The 23882-nt window shown below is 37.3% G+C and overlaps 1 protein-coding gene across 1 annotated transcript; it reads left to right on the plus strand.

Moving 5' to 3' along the window:
* The first annotated feature begins 2915 nt into the window (after positions 1–2915).
* Positions 2916–21483, plus strand: LOC121883853 (Fc receptor-like protein 5). Its single transcript, XM_042392312.1, has 8 exons — positions 2916–2943; positions 7639–7953; positions 10205–10489; positions 10627–10920; positions 12310–12633; positions 14246–14380; positions 14508–14779; positions 21343–21483. The coding sequence occupies exons 1-8, from the start codon at positions 2916–2918 to the stop codon at positions 21481–21483; spliced, it is 1794 nt and encodes a 597-aa protein (XP_042248246.1).
* Positions 21484–23882: the final 2399 nt, after the last annotated feature.

Genomic DNA, 23882 nt, shown 5'->3' on the forward strand with positions numbered 1-23882 from the left:
AATATTCCAAACAAAGATAGTACAGAGCATCTCTGGACCAAACCAGAAAAATTGCCAGACATTCTCTAGATGGTAGATATCAGTCTTTCAGATGGTGTTCAGATCAGTCAAACAGTGAGTCTGCAGTGATATTCAATATCTTGCTGTAATTTGTACTGTGTGCACAACATTTTCTTTTTTGCTCAGTATTGGATCAGACATCACCAAAATATCTGACAATACACCACACAGCAGAATGGTGTGTGATTTTTTTTCTCAGAATTTTCTCACCAACATTTTGACTGTTGTAAGTGTTTTAAGTTTCAACTGACAAAAATACCCCAGTCCAGCACATGTGATGTCATTGCTTCAAGCTGTATGAAGGTGTGTGGAAACCATGTCTCCCCAGTGTCACAGTCAGAAAGTCATATTCTCTGGGGATCTAAAGGTCCAGGGTTTGAATCCCCAGGTGGCCAATTCAAACTTGCCACCATGTGGCAATTTATGCATGTGGCATCTTTTCAACTTCTTCTGAAGGTCATATTAAGTCGAAGATTGCCCTTTGTGCTTGGACCCCGCTCATTGCCGCTTGCGGCTATATTTATAAAACTATGTTTACTACATTTAAGATCAATAACTTGCCTGCAGTGTTATCAGCTGATCAAAGACATTTACAGCTATGAAACTATAGAGGCAAGTGAAGTATAGTAAACATTCACGATATCCAGTGATACAACTCAGAATATGAATGAAAAGGCTAAATTATATTTCCTTATAATGGAACCAAGTGGGAGTATAAATTAAAAAGCAAAGGTGCAAGGAATGACCCTTGTGGAATTTTTATTTCAGTGTATTAAAACTACTTGAAATAACAGAAGCTTATCCTTCAAATAGGAAGAAAACCAGTAAAGACCATGGCCTCACTCACAATTGAAAACAGTTGTAGACTACTGCTAGTGGTGATCCGTGATTTATATGGATCATCCCCACAGTTCAGCACCCATGTGAACCACAGATTAAGTGCAAAATTTAATGTCTCATTGGAGACAAAGTAAACAAACTGCTGTAAGTACAAGTCATGGACAGACAGCGTGTCGCTAACAGGGATTTTGAAGAGCAACGACCAAACCAGCATCTAACACAGGCATGTCCAAAGTCCAGCCCGGGGGCCAATCACGGCCCGTGGTCAGATTTAATACGGCCTGCAGCTTCAGTTTTATAATGTATTATTTATGGCCCGCTAGGACTGTCAAACAGAATAAATAAATCATAAAAGGCTCAAAATGCAATTTCTCCTTTCACCTCATGGTGGCAGCACCACTCTATCTGGCTCTGTGACCTTGCTGTGAACACTTCTCGCTAATTTCTGCCATGGCGCCTGTAAATAAAAAGAGGAAAGTTGACAGTGAGGGACGCTGCTTCCAAGAGAGATGGGAATTACAATATTTTTTTTGCTGAAAATCGAGGCAATTGTGTGTTCATATCTTGAAGAGCTCATAATACCGTATTATCCCACAAGAACACTGCGCTCCCAGAATGCAGGCTTACTGGTGGTTTCTACAGTCTTTAAAAGTAGAATGGGAGGCAGAGCCTTCAGCTATCAGGCTCCTCTTCTATGGAACCATCTACCAGATTCAGTCCGGGGTGCAGACACCCTCTCTATGTTTAAGAGTAGGCTTAAAACTTTCCTTTTTGATAAAGCTGATAGTTAGGGCCGACCAGGCTCGCCTTGGATCAGCCCTTAATTATGCTGCTATAGGCCTAGACTGCTGGGGGACTTCCCATGATGCACTGAGCTCCTCTCTCCTCCTCCTCCTCTCCATCTGTATGCATTCATGTAACATCAATTCAGGTCAATAACTTTGCTTCTTCCCCGTAGTTTTTTGTGCTTTCTCATCTCACAGGAAACCCTGGGTTCTGGGCTGAGCCTTCGCGGTCCTTCACAGTCCTGATGGCATCCTTCCCTGGCTATTGATGCTTATACTTATTGTTATTGTTATGATTGTTGTTCTTCTGTCCCCCTTCCCCCTTTCCCTCTCTCTTTCTCTCTCTCAACCCAACTGCTTGAGGTTTCTACCCGTTAAAGGGGAATTTTTCCTTACCGCTGTTGCCAAGTGCTTGCTCATGGGGGAATTGTTGGGTCTGTAAATTAAAGAGTACGGTCTTGACCTGCTCTATGTGAAAAGTGCCTTGAGATGACTTTTGTTGTGATAAGGCGCTATATGCCTAATTTGTCAAGAGACTGTTGCCTTGTTTAAGGAATTCAATGTAAAGAGACACGACCAGACAAAACATGCTAACGCATACGACAAGCTAACAGGGAGTAAGCGCACAGAAAAAGTGAAGCAACTCCAAGCTGCTTTAGCCTCACAACAGCAACTCTTCACATGGGCCTGTGAGTCAAATGAATCTGTCACCAAAGCAAGCTACGAAGTTGCCATGTTAATCGCCAAACATGGAAAACCTTTCACAAAAGGTACGTTTATCAAGGACTGTGTCATGAAAATGGTGGAGAACATTTGCCCCTAGAAGAAGCAAGAATTTGCTAATGTTTGCCTGGCTCGTAACACTGTGGCACTGAGAATAGAGGACATATTGTCAGATATTCAGAGACAACTGGGGGACAGGGGAGTGACTTTTGATTATTTTTCATTAGCCTGCAATGAAAGTACAGATGCATCTGACACTGCACAGCTACTGATTTTTTTGAGAGGAGTTGACGATGACATGAACGTAATAGAGGAGCTGCTTGACCTCCAAAGCCTTAAAGGCCAAACAAGCGAATCATCTTGAATGTTAGCCTCCAAGGACAAGATGCAGTGGTGAGCCAACTGTATGCGCACATTAAGGCCTTTGGAACCAAGTTGCAACTTTTCCAAAAACACTTGTCACAAACTGAACCCTGCACCGCACATTTTTTAGCTTTGCAAGAGGTCATGGACAGTTTTCCACAGGACAACATCGGTACGACGACAACATAGGACAACGAAGAGGTATGCAGTAGCCATCGGATTTCTTTCTATGGAGTTTAAGGAAAGCTTTCGGGATTTTGCAGCTATTGAAAAGGACATTTGCTTTTTTCTTCTCCCTTCTCTGTGGACCCCAATGATGCTTTGCCACAGCTGCAGCTGGAGCTCATTGAGCTGCAGTGTGACAATGAGTGGCGTGGCAGACACCAGGAGTTTTCTGTTGTTGACTTTTACCGGCAGCTGGATAAAGGCAGGTTTCCAGAAATGCGAACATTTGCAAAGAAAATGTTGAGCTTATTCCGCTCCACATATTTGTGTGAGAAGACATTCTCTGTCATGAACTTAAAAAAGAACTGCTTGAGGTCAAGACTAAGTGACTTCCACCTACGTGACATTTTACGCCTCTCAACCACTTCCCTCAAACCAGACCTGGCCTGTCTACTGAAATCCAGATCTCAGTATCACCCTTCTCATTAGTGTCAGTAAGTTACCTGTTTCTTGGTCAATCTGAAATTCTGAGTGTTTTGAATGGTAACATCTGTCACTAGTAACAGTGAAAAGCCAAAAGCACAGTTATAAATATATGCACTTGGACTTCTGGCACTTATTATATTAAGCTTTTGAATAAGGTTTGCCTATAACTGCTGATGTTGTACCTGTAGATATGACACAAAATATTACTTTCTGAATGATCTTGTGAAAGACAAGAGCAAGAGTCATATGTTTTAAGCTTAAATGTTAACAGACTTTGCATTACTAAGTCACGCAAAGTCACGTTTAAAATGAACATGGGGTTAAGATTTTTTATCAACTTCATGGAAGTTTAAGGTATTCCATACAGTTTGTTCTATGTTATCTGACTCCAGATGTGAAAGAAAGACAGAATTGTCTTTTTTTTATTTGTTCATGCCTGAGTGGCTTAGATTTGGTTACATTGCCATTTAAAAAAATGATAATTGTGACAATTAAAATAAAACTGTTATAGAACAGTGCATTTGTATGTCACTTTTACTGTTTAAAAAATGTCAGAAGGGACCACTGACTCCCGGGAATCTTCACATTATCAGATCTGGTCCTCTTTAAAAAAAGTTTGGACACCCCTGGTGTATGTAAACACTCATTCATTCATTTGTTTATTTATTTATTTTTCTTCGAGGGTGAGCAGTGCCCACAAGACAAGGTGGCACCCTAGGCGAATGCCTGTATTGTCTATGCCTTCAGCCAGCCCTGGGGCTACAAACTGGGAGCTACACACAAACTAATAAGAAAATACAGGCAGAGGGCAGAGTCTCTGTAGATACATACACCACCACGCACTTCTTGTGGGTTGTAAGTGATGATTGAGAGGAATTATTTTTGTATGAGTTTATATTTATTTATTGTGTTTTAGGAAATTCCTGCATAGTATACCTTTAAAAAACTGCATTTTAAAGAAGAAATACTCCTCCAGGTCCACAGTCTTTGAGGAGCTGAATTTTGTGTTAATGATAAGTTTTTAATATCTGAGCAGGAACTAGTGCTGTTTCAGTCTGACTTTCCCAGCTGTAGGAGAGAAGCAACTGCTGTCTTTGTGGCCTCAAAAAAATGTCAGTGTTAAAAACACGGGGTTGGGTTGTGAAACGCTAGCCTACTAGGGATGTGCAGAGGGTCCAGTATTTGTATTTGAATCTGTATTTGTTGAGGCAACAAAATTATTTGTATTTGTATTCGAATATAAGTGGAAAGAGGCTTAAAAATCCTGTTTTTATTTTAATTATGCTTTTAGTTTTAGAAAATTAAAATGTTACAATAAGTGTGCATGAATAAACTACCTTACGAAGGGGGTCTCCACACCGGGTCTCAAACTGGAGTCTCCCAGATCATGTGACTGTACTGACTACTGAGCTAAACTTTACTCATCGCTTCATTACAGACAGACCTCAACCTATTTATACACCCATAACACAGAGACAGCACAGCGTGAAACGTTTAGGGAAGAACTTCAAAGGTGATTCTTGCTTTGCATTTTTCATTTATTGCCTTTTTTTTACAACTTAACTTTGTAGAAAGGAGAAGGGAAACAACAGGTTATGGAGAGTCCCTTGGGAGCACTTCGCATGTGTCAGTAGCTCAGCTTTATCTCTGGGGAACACCCCCGACTCTGGGACTGATGTTCAAATTAGGAAATATGTGTCATGTAGCAGGCGGATGTGACTCCCCCGTTGAGACGCAACAGCAGAGCAGAGGAGAGAGACTGAGATAGCAATGTGACCAACATGCACACTGGTATTTGACATGTTTTTGTTTTTTTCTTCCTGAATACAAATAATTTTTAAAATATTTATATGAAACAAACATTCGTTAAAAAAAAAAAAAAACACTATTTGTGCATTGCCAAATAATGTATTTGTATTCGGGTACACCCGTACTATGCACAACTGTGCTGATAAATGGGGGATGCTGATCTACTTTTGATATTTAATATTAGAGTGTGGTGTTTCTGTTCACTTATCGTCTTGCATCATTAACTTCACTTTATAGATATTCCATTGTTGTTTATGGTGGTCACTTAGGTTGTAAACAAGGAGTGAAAGTAACTTGTGTCACTGCAAATGGATGCAAGGAAAGTGTGTAAACGCATGCACATTTATAGTCAGCACCCCTCAGTGAGAATATGTTACAGCATGCACGAGAATTGAGATGTTCCACATCTCATGCAAAAGGGTTCTTCGGTTCTGCTGTTGCTGGCTGTGTGGCTATGGGACCTCTACTCATAGCTACAGTATATCAAGAGCACAATCACTAACCTCAGTCTGTTCCACCTCTGATGGTCTTAAACAATAAACTGATCAGATTATGCTACTGTGAAGGTTCTTAAATTGGGCTAAATGCTTTGTTACATCCTGTAGGAGCCAGCTGGAAAGTTTACAATTTACTAAAAATGTTAACTTGTACATAAAAGTGGTGTATGTGTATTTAATCATACATATTCAGCCTTTCAGATTATTTTCTGCTGAGATATTCAGGTTGTAGCTGCAGGTTTCCAACATTACTGTTTAAAATATCTGTACATTTGCTGGTTCAGCAAACAGAAGACAGATTTTACAGAACCTTTAGCAAGTAAGAGTCATATATAAAGCCCCCTTAGTTACTGTTGCTATATCCTGTTGAGGTTTCCATTCTTGCACAGTAGTTTTAAGGCAGTACATATGCACTTTAAGAAAGAGGTTGACAAGAGCAGACTTCTAAGTGTGGTATGAAATGGCTGTGGCCTTGTTAGTAACGCTGGGTTTCTACTGTACATAAGCCAGTTAGCCAGATATGTTAACATTTGCAGTTTATGTTAGAGCACACAAACAAACTCTTACATTGCTCTTTCAGTTTTTGCCTTTGGAAAGGATGAAAAAAGAAACCTGTGGTTGCTCTGAGAGCTGCAACATAGAAAACACCAATTTGACAACACACATAACATTTAGAAAAAAAAGAAAAACGAACAAAAAAAAAAAAAAAAAAAACGCTGCAAATTGAGAAAACACAGCCAAAAACAGAAAAGTGTTACAAATACAGAAAGTTACCTGAATGACAAAATGCCTAAAATGACTTCTTTTTTTGTAGCTCACTTTTGATGAACAATCGCTGTGAGTGCTAATTGTGGTGACAAACACATTGTGTTTCCTGTGGCTGCTTCTCAATAAAAGCCAAGTTGTGTTTTGCCAGTTGAACACTTAATGTGAAGCAGCAGCAGTAGGAACATATATTATTAGTACTATATTAATATAGCTCTGATATGAGACATACGCAATAATGCTGTTATTAATGAGATGAACTTGTGCTTACATACATGCATTGTTTACTGTGAATCCCTCATGATATTGCCTCTGAATCCAGCGCTGCCATGGCAGACTCCACCACTACCAATAAAAGCCACTATATAGAGAGAAAATCTCTGAATTTAAATATATTGAATGGCTGTTGCAGAAAAAATGCAGTCCACAAATAGTATCAAAAATGGGGTTTGACTTCATTACAAAAATCTTAAGCATTAAAACTTTAAGTAAATATACTGTATATTAAAAATGTGGAAGAAAAAATACACAAGACATAGGTAATAACTCAGAAGTACAGGGCTTGCTTAAAAGTGAGTTTTGTACACAAATGTGTTGCTTGAGTGTTGCAACTTTTGTTCCTCGCACATTATGGTTCCAGAATATTTAATGTGAGAAGAAGAAAAAAAAAAAGAAACAAATTACCAGAAAGAGAAAGAGGAAGTGATCCAGGGAAGGACAAGCAGTGTGAAATGTTTCTGTACAAGGCGGTTTTTGTTCAGTTTTCTGTTGTTGGCTCTGTCTTTGTACAGAGAAACCGTTGCTATTTGACCCTGATGCATTTTCTAAAATGTCGTTCTAAACAACTGTTTTTCTGTATACAGATTTTAGAGGACCGAGAACTTTTGGAATTCACTTTAAAGTTTCTTTGTTTCATTAAAATAGGAACCTAAATCAGAAAAAGGGCAATTTTCATCTCAGCACTTTTCAGCTTATATAATGAGCCATGTCGTGTTTTTTCTTTCCGATAGTCTATCTTCTCCTCACCTCAACTTCAACTGCTTCAGGTCAGTACATTCCTCTGTGTGATGCATAAAATCCTTTTCATTTTTAAGAGTTTACTTCATTTGTAAAATTTTGTGTGTCATGTCTTTTGTGCCTGATAGGTGATCAGATCAGATTAGCTGGGCCTGGGTCCACTCGATGCTCTGGAAGAGTTGAAATCTATCACAACTATACCTGGGGAACAGTCTGTGATGACGGCTGGGACTTAAATGATGCTAAGGTGATTTGCAGGCAGCTGGGCTGTGGGACATCACTGGAGGCCCTTCAATCAGCCCGCTTTGGTCAAGGAACAGGACAAATCTGGCTTGATGATGTGAGCTGTTCAGGCAGTGAAAGGTCTCTAACTGAGTGTCAACACAGAGGATTTGGGACACACAACTGTGGACACGGTGAGGACGCTGGTGTCGTCTGTTCAGGTGAGAAAACTTTGGAATAAAGTATTTAGAATAAATGTAAACCTTGATTTATAACAGTTCTGTCATCCAGTCAGTGTGGCTTGTGATGTGTGTCAACACCACTCAGTGGTGAAAAATAGCTGGTAACCACTTTCTGCAGCATGTTTTCAGCATTGAATAGCAGAGTAGCAAGTGTGAAATGTTGCTTAATCCACTGTTAATCAAACTGTGATGTAAGTGTGGATCGAGCATTTGATAACTGTGAAAAGCATTGTATCTTACTGGCAGTTATGACTATAGTAGTTTGTTTCTTTAACAGTCTGTTTGAGTGATACCAAGCAGGTAAATTAATGACAACTTTTGCAAAATGTTTTCTACCAAAATATTTTCAGTCATGTATGTAGTACATACAGCCTGCCTCTGTCCTTTCCCACCAAACCAGACCTCAGGCCTCTTCTTCTCTTCTGCTTTCTTCATGCATCAAGGGTGTGGCATAAGATGTGAGTGTGTGTGAAAAGAGCATCTGGTAGCACAAACAGGACTATATAAGGAAACTCCTTTGCTACTTCTCTACAAATCTGTGGCTCTGGTCTCAAATACTGTTCATCTCTGACATGCTTGTGCCATATGAGCCTCCGCACATCTGGGGCTGGCCTACTGGCTGTCTCAAGAGTTAGACACAGTGATCTTTCTATTTCATTTGATTTGAACTGCACTGGTTTTTAAGTACTTTGTCTTTTTTTGCTTTATCTTTTATACTTTTTAAGTATTTTATCTTTTGTATCTCTTGTATGTGCATTTCCACATTTTGATTGTAAATCTATCACCCTAAGAGCATTTTCTCCAGTGCTGCAATTTAATTAAAATAAAGTAATAAACAGTTTGAGACTCAAAGAGGAAAATTTCATAAAAAAGTAAACATTTGATAAAAGTTAAAAGGTACATATTATCCTTTTTGTGATTTTCTGTTATTTATATACTGCTGTCGGATGTTTATGTTAAACATGGTCAAAGTTTCAAAACTGATGAACATAAGTAAAAAATGCTCCATGCAAGTCAAACACCAGGGCTTCAACCTGCCCTGAACACTTCGTCTGCATAGTTACCTCTACTTCCTCCTCATGATGAGGTCAGATTTGCCCACAAATGGCTGTCTGTTCTGTAGCCTTGGTTGCCAATGTTACTGCTAAGGTCTTTTCATGTGTTGTTTACATTGTCCTCTCTCATATTTTGGAATCACATTCTGGCTAAAACAAATATGGATGTATTTGAGAAGTTTCCATTTTGAGTAAAGAACGAGAAAAAGAAGTGAAATCCTACTACTACTGCAGTATGTGTATAACCTCTTGAACCACATGAAGTCAGTCAAGACACAGTTTTTGGGAGCTAACCAATCAGAACAGAGCGGGCTCATTGGGAGGGGACCTTAAAAAGACAGAAGCTAAAATGGCCTGTTTCAGACAGAGGCTGAAGTGAGGGGCTGCATAAAGGGTCAGTATAAGATAAATTTAAAAAAAAGAATATGTACAAAAAAGAATATGTACAAATGCTTCCAAAAAAGGGTCAGTGTAAGACCTTTTTAAACTGTAAATCATGCAAGGATATTCCAGGAGAGCCCTAGAATATAAATATAGTATGTAGTAATATGTCCCCTTTTAAAAAAAGAAAGAAAAAAAATATCATTTGTGTGGCAGAACTTTGTTTTTTCTTCTTTCCTCTCCCGTTAATCATGCCTCGACCCCTCAGATTTATATAATGACCTATTGGAGGGGCCTGATCCCTAAGTTTGGAACCACAAGAATAAATTACTTAAATGTGTGTAAAGTAGATAAAAATAACTGCTTACTTTAAGTACATGTACTACTTGTTTAGTTTCACTGAAGTTGGATTTTCAATGCAGGACTTTTACGTTTTATATGTTTTTATTGCCACTGTGTATAACAAGTAAATGACCACGACTCCCCCAGTTAGAACTTGTTAAGAGGCTGATATATAATAAAGCTAAAAGAGAAGGGAGTGCCTTATACATATATTTTTTAAATTATTTTTATCATTTATCATGAATTCAATTTAAGGATTGGTTAAACAAAGCTTGTGACTTGGTGATTTGATAGTTGATGTGTGTCAAATTCTGCCCACAATAGTTGCCTTAGATGGTTGTTTCACCACTACATGCTCACTGAGCTCTGAAATAAAAGGAAACGCAAATGTGAATCAATGATATAACACTGAATGCTGTGACTCACATTGATTACTGTGCTATTTTTTTCAGTGGATCTCCCAAAGCCCAACATCTCCATGAATCCTGCTAGCGAGGTTAACTGGGGTCAGAACGTCAGCATCACTTGTTCAATCTCAACTCAGCTTTCAGGTGGAACATTCATTCTGAATAATACCTCAAGTTCATTCAGAAAGAATCAAACATCAAGTACCAACTCTACTACCTTCAACATCCCTAATGTGAACTTTGATAATGAGGGATCGTACCAGTGTCAGTATGAGACAAGCATTTCAAATCAATCATTCAGCTCTCTGAGTGACTCTGCCACACTCTCTGGTAAGATCTAAGTCTTGATGTTTTATTCACTTGTGTGTATAATCAATGGAAATCAAGCAACTTTATAAGAGTGCAGAATATAAAGCTCAGCTCAAAGGCAACACATTTAATACTCTAATATTGTGTTCATTTTCCAGTGAGCTTCCCAAAGCCCAGCATCTCCATGAATCCTGCTGGTGAGGTTAACTGGGGTCAGAACGTCGGCATCACTTGTTCAATCTCAACTCAGGTTTTAGGTGGAACATTCATTCTGAAGAAGACCTCAAGCTCATTCAGAATGACCCAATGGTCAAGAACCAACTCCGCTACCTTCAACATCCTTCAAGTGACCTTCAGTAATGAGGGATTGTACCAGTGTCAGTATGAGATAAGGGGTTCAAGACGAAACTTCAACTCCCCTCTAAGTGACTCTGTCAGACTCTCTATCACTGGTAAGAAAAGCAAATTAATCAATACATTAACTCATAAAACAAAACAAAAATCACACAACAGTAGTGCAGTGACACCATCAAATCTGTCTGAAAACATCACAAGATAAAAGGCGTTAGCGTCATAACAAAACAAATTATGATGCAATTTGGTGTGTTTTTGCTGTCATGTTTAAAAATTGTGTTTCAAAAAGTTATTGTTAAAAAAACTCAAAAATACTATATAACCAGCACTAGAAGTAATTAGTATTAGTAAGAGTGAAGACAATCTTAAAATCTCCCCTCAAAATATTTTATGTAGCTGCTGAAAAACTAAAGTGACATGTCATTAAAAATATAAAAACCTAAAGAACAAGAGGAAACGGACATGTTTTAGTATAAAGTGAGAAGTCAAACTACAACTGGAATATCGCTTAAGTTTCAAAATAGAAATCTTAACAAATAACCAGTCAAATAGTTTCCAAGAAGGTTCATTGCTATTCTTCATTGCTTTGTTTTCTGAGGTGACCCCAGAGATTTCACTGTTTTCCATTGATAAGTGGCTCCCTTTCTGTTGCACAATATGGAACAATAATGTCCATAAACACCACACACACAAAATCGCATTGTCTTTGTCTGCATTCTGGCAACAATTATATTTGTTTTTTTACTGTTTTGAGTTCAACGAGAAGACTGATCTCATTTTCACCTCTCTGTACAAAGACTTGGAAGCAGTCAAGCTCTATGAAAAGCGATAAAAAGGAAAATTCTTATTCTTTATTTGGATCCCTATTAGCTGCCACTAAGGTAGCAGCTATATACCTATAACACATAGTTATTTAAAAAACTAAACATTATAACAGATCAGGTTGGTTAATTATTATTAGAAGAAGGCATGTTAGTAAATGGAACAGCAAGAAAAAATATAAAAGCCCTCTGAATATGTTCAAAAGTATGTTTTTTTTTATTAATTCTGTCAATTTTTCCTCTTTTCATTATTTTATTAGAATAATAGTATTGTAAAATTCTTAATTGGCATTTAAATGATAATTTTAAGATGTTTTGCCAATATTTACGAATACATAAGCAAACTAATTTTATTTAACATCATTTATGTCTTTCAAAGCAAATCAGTGTATCGAATAATAATAATCATCAACTAAAAAGTTGGAATAATTATTCCAGTGCTACACCCCAGCTCCAAGTGAAAATCATAGTATCATCACTTATCCTCGGTTCTTTGTTTTTACCTTTATTTTTCTTTCATTTTTAGAAAAATGCATTGAGATTAGTCCTGTGAAATGTTTTTCTAGAATATTATAGCTTGAATATGCAGAATTCTGAATAAATCTCATCTTTGCTGATTTAAAAATGTATATTTTTTAAATCCTGTGTACCCTTTTTTCTACCCAGTGAGACTGCAGCAGCCCAATATCTCCCTGACATCTCCTAATGGAGAGCTGGTCTGGGGTGCTGAGGGTGCAGAGGTCACCAGGAGTTCCAGCTTTGTCTTCACTTGCTCCATTAACTCCATCTATCGTGAAGGCCATTTCTCTCTCATCTTCTCTGGCTCCAACGTTAATTACACAAAGCCAGCAGTCAACCTCTCAGCCTCCTTTAACTTCCCTGAGGCTGAGTATGAACACCAGGGCAACTACAGCTGTGTGTATGAAGTCACTCTGTCTGGGCAGAAGTTCAGTTCAACAGAGACAGCACCAATTATTGTCATCATTAAATGTAAGTAGACTGTAGAATTTAAGCTATGCATTGATATATTTTATGAACAATAGCTGAATGATACATTTGCCAATGTACTAGAATCACATAAGCTATTTATATTGTTAACTTAAACACAACTAAATATGACCCACTGGTGCTAATTACTCTCCTTACCCTTTCACTATGCACACTGGAAGATAAAGGTTGTGGGTTCACATACATACTGTAATTATCAACCACCGAAGTTTTGGTTCAGGCATGATCTCCTTCTATTTATCCTCCCACCACACAGAAAAGCCTCGATATAAATTAGAGACCAACATAGAGACACACACACACAGAGAAACAGGAACACACAAAACAGAGCGTGGGCGAGCATAAAAACTAAACTAAACAAGAAACAGAAACTGAACTTATGTGGTCTGTATTCTATTGTGTTTACTTACTAAATTAAAAAAAATACAAATAGACCTTTCAGCAAACAACTGGCTTTATACTGATTTCATGAACTGCTGCGTGTGTAAAGATGGTGGTGACAGTTATTGTTGTTAGGTGAATGGTTGAGTAGTGATGAGAAAAGACGCAGACTGTGCCATGTTCACTGAACCTAGGATAGAGGGTGTCATGTGCTGTACAGATTGTAAAGCCCTTTGAGGGCTGACTTTAATTTACTTGACTGTAATGTTACATAATTGTTTTTCATTGTTTTTTGCCCCAAAACCCCAAAATATTATTTCCTTGTGACCTGGTTGCAAATGTTTGATGGTCTGGCACTGGTCCATGGCCGGGGGACTGGGAGTCTTAACATCATACATAGTTTCAATGAAGAGATAAAACAGATCGGGGACCCTTGGTCAAAATCTTATTTAATGGAGGTCCATGGTCTATTTTGTGTCAGTTTAGGGGTGCTTGACAGCAAAAAGTTTGAGAACCACTGGTATAGAGGACCTGCCTGCAGACTGTTCTGGAACTAAAATGCAAGTGTATGCAGAGGATGCAGTTTTGTATAGTCATGAAAGAAGGAAAAAAGAGCAAATAAATACCATATAAAATATCTCTAAATGGTTGAGTGCTTCCTCATTGCACCCAAACACTACATTACATTAAAATTTTCTAAATGTAGGCCTATGTATTGTTGTTAAGGTGTGTTGACATACAAAATGAGTTTTAGACGTGGTACATTGAATACAGTGTCAATGGAAAGATGTGAGTGGATGCAAAAACATGCAGGCTCACTTCATGCAGCACTAATACAAGCAAAGAAACTCAGTTCTACAAAAAAAAAACAAAAAAAAAACAAACAAACAAAAAAAATCATTCATATACAACTGTGTGAATGACCCAATGTGTTAATCCTGAAGAGGGTTAATGCCTGGGACTCCCCCCAGTCAGTCAGAACTGAAAAAGTCTTTAGGATGAGAGATGATTGGTTTTCAAGAATGTAAAGCAAGTCCAGTTGCGTTTGGATGACTGAGAATACAGGTGAGCCAAACAGTAGTGAAGTACTCTCATAAAAAAGTGTTTATCTTAAATCTTGCAGCAGTTACTTGTGGAGTAAATTATACTTGTAGAGTATCAGGTATGTTTTGAAGAACGAACATAACCTTGACTATGTTTTGTCCTCCTATAGTGCCGTTGTTGCTGCTGATGTCTTCAGTAGCTGCTGGGAGTCTGCTGCTGCTCCTGCTGGTCTTGTTGGTGGTCTGTCTGGTCCGCAGGAGAAGACGACAAGCCAAACAGCCCATAGCTCTCGCTCTGACTCCAGGTCTGTGCTCACCAGGATACACAATTTCTCAGTTTTCACTACACACTTTCAACCAAAGAATTTTGTGCTTTTAACAAAATGATTTCACATTCATGACACATTTTTGTTCCAATGATCGGGTTTCCAGTGGCTTTCAGTGTTAAGAATCATAACGGAGATGATGAGGATGAGGAGGAGGAGGAAGACTATGAGAACGTTAAGCCAGTGAACACCAAGATGAAACTCAAAGAGCAAGCAGGCGGAATGGAGGAAGAGGAGAGTGATGATTATGAGCAGCCAGAGAGTGACGAAGGTCATGATTATGAAGACGTGGACAGTGATGTGAATTACATAAATGCAGAGGAGTTCTGTCACAGTGTAGAGGACGAAGGTCATGATTATGAAGACGTGGACAGTGATGTGAATTACATAAATGCCGAGGAGTTCTGTCACAGTGTAGAGGACAATGGAGAGGAAGAAGATGAAGAAGAAGAAGAAACCAGTGATGATGAAGATGACTATGTAAATGAAGGCTAAGCCAGTCATTTTGTGAACAAACTGTGGATATTTACAGAGAACAGCAGAATATTTATCAAAATTTCTGAGGTTACCACAGGTCAACATTATTACAGTGGTTACTATGGATAAAGGTTGAAGGTGCACAGACACTGAGAATGGACTTTTCAGTGAAGCAGGAGACATCTTACGTGCAGCAATTAAACCTTTTGAAATATATTTATATATATTTATAATATATTTGCATATTCATTGATTGTGGATTTTTCAATGAGAATGAAGGAGTAGATGTAATTTTAAGGATTTTTTAACATGGTAACTGAAAAGTTTTTGTGAACAAAACATGACAATTTATTATTTCAAGCCCATTAGTATTTTTATATTTCCTCCTCAACATGTCTGGGGGGGATCTTTAATCTCATGTCGAATTGCTTGTTACTGTAATTATTGCGTCAAATGACATTTTTTTTATGATGCATGGCATGATGTTATTAGGGTTTCAGTTTGAGGTGTGGAGAAGTGGATCAGTAATAAAAAAGTGTTATTGTTTTTTGTTTTTTTTTGCTGGGGAATATCTTTGTTGTTGTTTTAAACCATTTGAAGACATAGCAGATGGCCGTCCACCAAGAGCTGGGTTCTGCTTGAGGTTTCTACCCGTTAAAGGGGAGTTTTTCCTTACCGCTGTCGCCAATTGCTTGCTCATGGGGGAATTGTTGGGTCTCTGTAAATTAAAGAGTACGGTCTTGACCTGCTCTATGTGAAACGTAGCTTGAGATGACTTTTGTTGTGATATGGCGCTATATGAATAAAAATTGATTGATTGATTGATTTATAATTTACATACATAAATTGTACATTTTTATTTTGAAATATTGTTTTAAAGGCTACATGTAAAGTGATTAATGTTGAAAACATAGCTTACTTATAGATACGTATTTCATTTAAATAAATTTCTTAATGAAGTCATTTGTTTTCTTGCCCATCTCTTTGCACATGCAAATACACACACATAACCGAAATATAACCATGGGGAGTCTTAAGCAGGATGGTCTCATACAACCATGAATACTGACCAGACTGGGTGGTGTAATAATAGTCCAATAATTTATAGCCGAGGAAAAGGGCAGCCATCTTGAACCTCCCTTTCTATTTCTGTTCCTGGCATCCCTTGGTTCACTGAAACACTTCCTTATTTTTGCAGTAGCCCTCTTGATGACTCAAAGCTGACTATCTGTCTTTTCTTCAGATTGATGATGTCTTAATCTGTCCCACTTTAGTCAAAATCTTTGTATCCACATCATGACCATAAACAGATATCACATTCCAGTACAACTAAAACACAAAGGGCCCTGTTTTAACGATCTAAAACGCATGGTCTGAAGCACATGGCGCAAGTGCATTTAGGTTGTGTCCAAATCCGCGTTTGCTATTTTAACAGTGGAAAAATGGTCAATCAACTAGGCGCACGGTTCAAAGGGGTTGTCCTTAGTCTTAATTAATCATGGGTGTGTTTTCGGCATAACATGCAATAAACCAATAAAAGTGTCATCGCCCATTCCCTTTAAGAGCCAGGTGCACTTGCACCTTGGTGGATTGCTATTACGATGGTGCATTTGCCAAGTAGTAAGAAGGAGTTCTCTGCAGAGGAAACAGATCTGCTTGTGCGCAAAGGGAAAGCGCACGATCCATAACGTGCACACTGGCCCCTGCTGCTCCTGAACCCTCCCGTGGCCAGCCTCAGACCACCAGTTTAAGATCCTGTTCATTAATTTGTTGAAATTTATTTTCATTTGTTTTTTGAAAAGGTTTATTTATTTAATTACAGCTTTGGCTTCTTTAAAATCGTTTTGCTCAGTCATGGAGTAACAGGTCAAATCAGAGGGGTTTTAATTGCTGAAAGTATGGAAACCTGATCACTGTACTCTCAAAAATGTTAAAGAATATTTGTTAAATATTGTTTATAAATTAAATCATTAATTTTAATCATGTAAAGAATCATCAACAGTTATCAGGACTTGATGAGCTCTCCAAGGTGCTGATCCTGCTGCTGGCAGCAGCTAGAAGCTGTGATGTAAATTACCCTCTAACACCCATTAACAGTATCTTGAAAGCTTTAGGCTTTTACTTTATGTGATTATCCAATCTATTTACAGTAAATGCCTGGTAAATGTTGGTTTTATACAGTACAAAAAAAATAAGATCATGTGATAATAGTTTACACAAACATGATTTTAATAATCATTATTTTATATAAACATTATTTGACAGTAATTACAAGCAACTCTCCCAGTATATTTACAGGCTTTTCCCATAAATGTATGGGGTATACATTATATAAACATTTTTTGACGGTAATTAAAATCAACTCTCCAATATATTTACAGGCTTTTCCCATTAATGTATAAGGTTTACTTTATATAAACATTATTTGACAGTAATTGCAAGCAACTCCCCAGTACATCTTCAGACATTTCACCTTAATGTGTGGGGTTCTGAAAGTACAAAAACCAGAAGGTCTATGTAAAAGTACCTTTATATCAACTTCTTTTACACTGAATCATTAAATACATTTTTCTACTGCCATTTTCCAATCCATTCAATGCAGATCCCCATTTGAGATGTTTGAGATTTCAAGATGTTTAATAACCAGAATGTATCATAAAATTACCTTACTTACTTTACAAAGTAATTTACTATTTTTACAGTGTTATCCTGTTATAAGTTTCAGAATTAATGAACCAATAAACGTAAATAAAAAATAAATGTGGGTCTGACGCTGATCAACCCAATAAGAGCTCAAACAGAATACTTTACTAGAATGTATTTATTTTTAGAAATTCATACATGTTGTTCCCATGCTCTAAGATGGCTCAAAATGATTGAAAATGACTTGAATGTATGCAAAATCTTACACAGAGCAATGTACTTGAATGTGTTTGTCTGAGTTCTGTCTTTTGTTTCTTCCATCGTTGACATTAATTTTATAAAACACTGGTAATTTGTTTTTTTTTTCAGATCCTTTAGTTATTTTATATTTATTTTGGTAAAATGTCAGTGTAGGCAAAGATAATGAATACACTGAGATAAAACAGAAATATTATCTCAAAAAGCACAGGCTTACCTCATGCAACTTTTCATCCTTTTTCAGCATTCTAATTGTATTGTATGACATTTTCACAGCATGTGAGTTATTACATAAAAATGTTTGGTCCATGCTGAAATGATACTGAGAAGACAATGACTTTATACCTGTTGTAATGGCCTTTGCTCAACCATTGTGTTATCTCTCCCTGTGTGTGGCATATGAACCTATTGATAGGGGCAAGTTTATGTATGTGTATGTACTCTGTCACACACACACACACACACACACACACAGAGGACCAATTTGAGTTTTAGACCTGTGTGTTAGTGCATGTGTGAAGGTGTCTGTTTTTGTGAGGACCAATTAGAGTCTGTAGATCTCTGTGTGTGTGTGTGTGTGTGTGTGTGTGTGTGTGTGTGTGTGTGTGTGTGTGTGTGTGCAGGAAGGTAGGTAGGTGTGTTGCCTTGTTCGTTCTGTCAACGTCACGTTATTAACTAACATTTAGATTTAAATTGATTTTTGACATTTGTGAATCAATGCAGAATAATCCATGTCCACATCAAGTTTCCACACCTCCAGAACTCACCAATAGTGAGTTACAGTAACCAGGATGTAATAAAAGCCTGAATGACAGTTTCCAAACTGTTTCTCAAACTAATATTTCTAGATATTTTGAAGGTGCAGAAAGCAAGACTGAAAAACAGACTTCACCTGGTGGTTTGATGCAAGAGGACAGAGAACCTAAGTGGCGGGAAAAGTGCTCATTGGAAGAGTCTGGACCTATGATAATAGCTTCTAATTTATCTGAGTTTAATGGAAGAAACTTCTGAGAGAGCCAATTTTTAACTTCTGTAAGACAGGATTGTATTTTGACCAATTGTGTTGTGTTGTTGGAGTCAAAGGAGAAATAGATCTGGGAGTCATCCATATAAAAATAGAAACTGATATGGTACTTCTGAAAGATTTGTCCTATAAATGGACAATAATAAAGGGTCAAGAGAAATGGGAGGTGGAGGGTTTATTTATGTCACATAAATACATTGTTCTGAGTAGTTGCGGGAAGGAATATTGCATTTTTTGCAGGGTCCAACAAAAATATAGATATAGCTGGGGAGGATCTTGCATCGTTTTAATAAAGCGAAATATAAGATTCAGCCCCCCTCCCAACCCCAGTAACTTTCGTACTATCCCTTAGAAAGATGACTTTGGGGGCATCCCAAATAGTGCCAAATGTGAATTCATGTCTTGGGCTGTTGAGTTACACATTGCAGCTGTTCTGGAAACATAAAACAAATTCCAAACTCTACTTAAAATCTATTTAAATCAGTAACAGAGCTGACAAACTCCATCATCTGCGCTTTCAATACAGAGATAGTTCTGAGATGTTCTTAATTAGTTATTTTAAAGATTATTTTAAAATATTTTACTGGTGTGATTTGGTATAGATTGTATACTTAGATTAGATTATAGACAAATTTATGTTATATGGAGTGGACCCAAATGCAGGAGACTGCAGGCTGAGCAAGGCTGAGGATTAACTTTATTTTAGGCTCATGCAGGCAAAAACAATACTGGCAGATCTGGAGTGGCTTGCATAATAAGGCTGCATGAAACAACATAAATTGAACTAAAAGACAACTGCAGCTCTGAATAACATAACTAGTGCTAAAGTTCACTTTAGCACTAGTTATGTTAGGTGGAGTATTAATATTCATCACCTGAGTTTTGAAAGTGTTGAGTAGACGCTCAGAGCTGGTGGCATTATAATACACAGACATCATGCACAGCCCGCTGGAATCAGCACAACTTATTCTCTCCAGTGAGAGAAGTGTCCTAGTCATCATATTTAGTGAGATGATGATTGTAGTTTGTATATCCATGGTTACAGTGCAAACAGGAAGTGCTAATAGCTCATGCAGCATCATTTTCTATGATGCAGATTTGCCAAAATTAAAAGGTGAAAAACTAGCAGCTCAGGTGAGGCCCACAACCTACGTCACCTGCTCCATGGCACTTCCTGTTTGCATCATCCGAAGCATGATGGGATAACGGATGTTATTATAGATAAACTGCCAATTGTTCTTGTGTTTCTTATGTTTCAGTGACTGTCAGGAACCATTGTGAAGATGAGGAAGACGAGGATGAGGGAGTCTGTGACAATATTGAGCAGGAGGAAGCAGAGGAAGCAGAAAGAAAAGCAGGAAGAGTAGAGGAAGAGGAGAGTGAGAATAATTATGTAGAAGCTGAGGAGGTTTTTGTTACTGTTGACGGCAACAGACCAGAAGAAAATGATGAAAGTGACTATGTAAATGTCAGCTTTTAGCTGAACAAACTGTGGATATTTTTTGAGAACATCAGAATATTTATCAAAAGACTTAGGTGTCTTCATGTCAGGCTACGTCCTTTCTACACTGTTATCTATTTACATTCTTTGGTCATATCAGCAACTAAACAAGTACATAGTGTTCAGTGAATGAAAACCTTTTGATATAATCTGGAAATATACCAAGACAAAGGAAATGAGTGACAACTAACCAGTCAAACGAATCAGGCAGATTTCTGTGTTTTTGAAATGCTGAATGATGTTGAAGACAAGACAAGGTGCAACATGAGCACAAAGTTTTGTGAGCCTCAAAAGTGTTCCTAAGATGAAAATTGACACACAAAGCCCTAAAAAAGGAAACATGCACCCACCAAAACACAACATCAACAAACTTCTCATTCAGCCCACATACAAAACAATTGAACACTAACAGGATCACTATTCACCTGCTTTTAGCACCGACACGTTTCACTAACCATGCGTTCCCGACGACATCAGACATTAATTAACACTTTTCACTATTAACGCCTGGTCACATGCTTTTACGCGATCACCCAAATAGTGATCCTGGTGGTGTTCCATACAAAACACAGAAGCACACCTGCACTCAAACAGAAAACGGAAGAATATCATTTTACATGAGATCAGAGAGTTGTGATAGATCTCAGATCTTCAGGCTTGTCATTAGGTTTGCTACAGAAAAGCAAAATAACGAAAAGCATCCTCACCAGATGTGAATCTTATACAGTGTGTACAGTTAGAAGACCATCACTTAATGAATTGTACTGAGGAAACAAATTTTAATTGCTAGAGACTATTATTAGAAGTTTGAACTGGATTCATTTATTGCACTCTGAGCCAGTGTTGTAGTGCTCGAGTCCAACTCAAGTCCTAATTTTCAGGACTCGTGACTCAACTTGGACTTGAGCACTGATGACTCAGACTCGGACTTGTTAATTGATAAAGAAGTAAAAGTTTTTTTTGTTTGTTTGTTTATGTTAGTTTTTTACTGTAGCTTTCTCACCTTGAACCCTAATAAAGAATGTTTGTGTTTTTCAGTTACGTCAGACACTGAAGGACAACGACCTGAATAAAGACATGAAGCTGATATGGAGGAAGCAGCCTGATGGAAAGGTTTTCCACATGGAAGGAAAAGAGGAGGGGAAGGAGAGCAAGGAGTTCAGCTGCAACCTTACATGATTTTTCTTTTCAATTTTGTGTGATTTAACTTTTGATTTAAGTATTTTTCAAATAGCCATGACATGTTGGTCATTGTCCACATTTATTTCATGTAGCTTGAATCTGGTAGGTGTCCAGTTTTGGTAATTAGCAAAAGAAGACCGAAGCACTTTGATTGATTTGCAGACTTTAATAGTGCAAACAGAGTAATAACGCTACTGTGTCGTCATCAGAGTCACGATGGACAAGATATAAAGCAAACATATAAATGGTCAACCTGGAATAAGTTTGCATTTGTCATGGAATTTCATTTAGCTGGTATCAGAGGTAAAAGTTGAGGTAATTTGTGTGTTCAAGACAGTTATTTCTGGGCTTAAAATAGTAACTTGTGAATAAATTATAAATTATTAATTTGTAACATCATGTATATGAAATTTGATTAATTGCAGAGGCAGAAATACAGTAGTTCAGGTGAACCGTAAGATACCCAGTTTTTTGGGATTTGGTTTGATGATTGATATAATTTTCAATGATTTATTTATTTATTCAGGTTCTGTTTTGAGTTACTGTTTGGTCATTTCTTGTTCAGGTTTTTTACTTTTTAAAAAACTTTTATGGGTCCTTCTTGGTCTCAGGAAGTATGGTTCTTAAAGGGGCACAATGGAACTTTCTTGTAAACAAACAAAACACTGTGTGTATCATTGAGATCTAACAAAGGTATTGTACACAACATAAACAACATAGGGACCCCCTTTTAAAAACATTGCTCCATAGCGCTACTAGTAATCAGAAACTTCACAGGGTGCCTTTTAAGACATAATTTTTGTTGTCGTTACGTGATAAGTAGTGTTAAGGCAGCACAATATTTATGGTATCTAATTTATTTTCTTCAATCTGTTACTCACAATTCATTTGTTTTCATCTTGTGTTTGGTTTTATTTAATGACAGCTTTTTAAAGGAAAACTACAGTTTATTAGAACCAGTGTTTTATTTTCGTAGCCGTGATAATACTGTACGTACCAAAGTAACTGAGATCTCAGAACACCACAACATTGCTTAAAATGGTCTAACGTGATAACTGGTGCAACAATTATAGAAATCAATGAGTGCTAAATAGAGTCCCACAGTCTCAAAATGCAACCAAAGAGAACAGGAAGTCCCTGCAAATAAGAAAGGCTCTGCATTCACACCACATTCCACTAACTCTCATCATGTTAATTCTTTGAAATGGAAAGAGGGGAAGGCTTCTTTAGCTTATTTCATTTTCTCAGAAGATAGCTTGAGAACTTCATCTTACCTCACATGACCCTGTGCTGTGACACTATGAAATATACTGTATTACTGCTGTATGTATAAGAGGCTTTACAGAGTGATTAAAGCAGATGGAAATGGAAAAGTAGAGATACTGTATATATTTATGTAAAACCAAAACATTTAGTGAAGTCATAGATGCATCATTTGGTTATGCTTTATCTTATTGGTCCATAATACTTGATAATTTCCTAGTAAACATATTCAAATGAAGAACAAATGTTTACTTGGGTGTAAATGGAACTTTTATTTCACGGTAATCCTTCTGGAAATCAACAACTGCTTTTAAACAACAAAAAATTACAGTCTCAGAACATGGTGTCCCTTTCCCTGTAATCAGACCGAATTACATGGCTTTTTTCTATGAAACTTCTAAGAAATTAAGCAAATAACAGACCTGTAAATAAAAATGTTGCCCATAATTTTATTGGATTTGGTAATGCAGTCACAGAAATGATGATGAATATGTGTTTGTTATCATTAAGCAGAAATAGAAACACTGTATGTATTACTGCATGTCTAATCTGTCCCTGCATGCTGTATCTGTTATTGTTGGAGATATTGTAATTATCAATTAATAGGACTGTGTGAGTTTGATGATTCGCATAATTTTCAATGATTTGTCTGTTTGTCTGTCTGTCTGTTTTTAGTTACTGTTTGGTCTTTCCTTGTTCAGGTCTTTTACTTTTTAAAAAACTTTTATGGGTCCTTCTTGGTCTCAGGAAGTATGGTTCTTAAAGGGGCACAATGGAACTTTCTTGTAAACAAACAAAAGTTATGTTTACATTTACTCACCAAAAAACACTGTGTGTATCATTAAAGTCTAACAAACGTGTTGTACACAACATAAACAACATGGGGACCCCCTTTTAAAAACATTGCTCCATAGCGCTACTAGTAGTCAGAAACTTCACAGGGTGCCTTTAAAGACATAATTTTTGTTGTAGTTACGTGATAAGTAGTGTTAAGACAGCACAATATTTATGGTATCTAATTTATTTTCTTCAATCTGTTACTCACAATTCATTTGTTTTCATCCTGTGTTTGGTTTTATTTAATGACAGCTTTTTAAAGGAAAACTACAGTTTATTAGAACCAGTGTTTTATT

The sequence above is a fragment of the Thunnus maccoyii genome, chromosome 18 (assembly GCF_910596095.1).
Source record: "Thunnus maccoyii chromosome 18, fThuMac1.1, whole genome shotgun sequence".
In the NCBI taxonomy this organism is placed as follows: domain Eukaryota; kingdom Metazoa; phylum Chordata; class Actinopteri; order Scombriformes; family Scombridae; genus Thunnus; species Thunnus maccoyii.

Excerpts from the sequence above, each read along its gene's own strand:
- LOC121883853 (XM_042392312.1), top strand. The coding sequence starts at position 2,916 with ATGGACAGTTTTCCACAGGACAACATCG. Across the intron at positions 7,954-10,204 it reads CGCTGGTGTCGTCTGTTCAG|TGGATCTCCCAAAGCCCAAC; the intron begins GTGAGAAAACTT and ends TATTTTTTTCAG. Across the intron at positions 14,381-14,507 it reads AGCTCTCGCTCTGACTCCAG|TGGCTTTCAGTGTTAAGAAT; the intron begins GTCTGTGCTCAC and ends TCGGGTTTCCAG.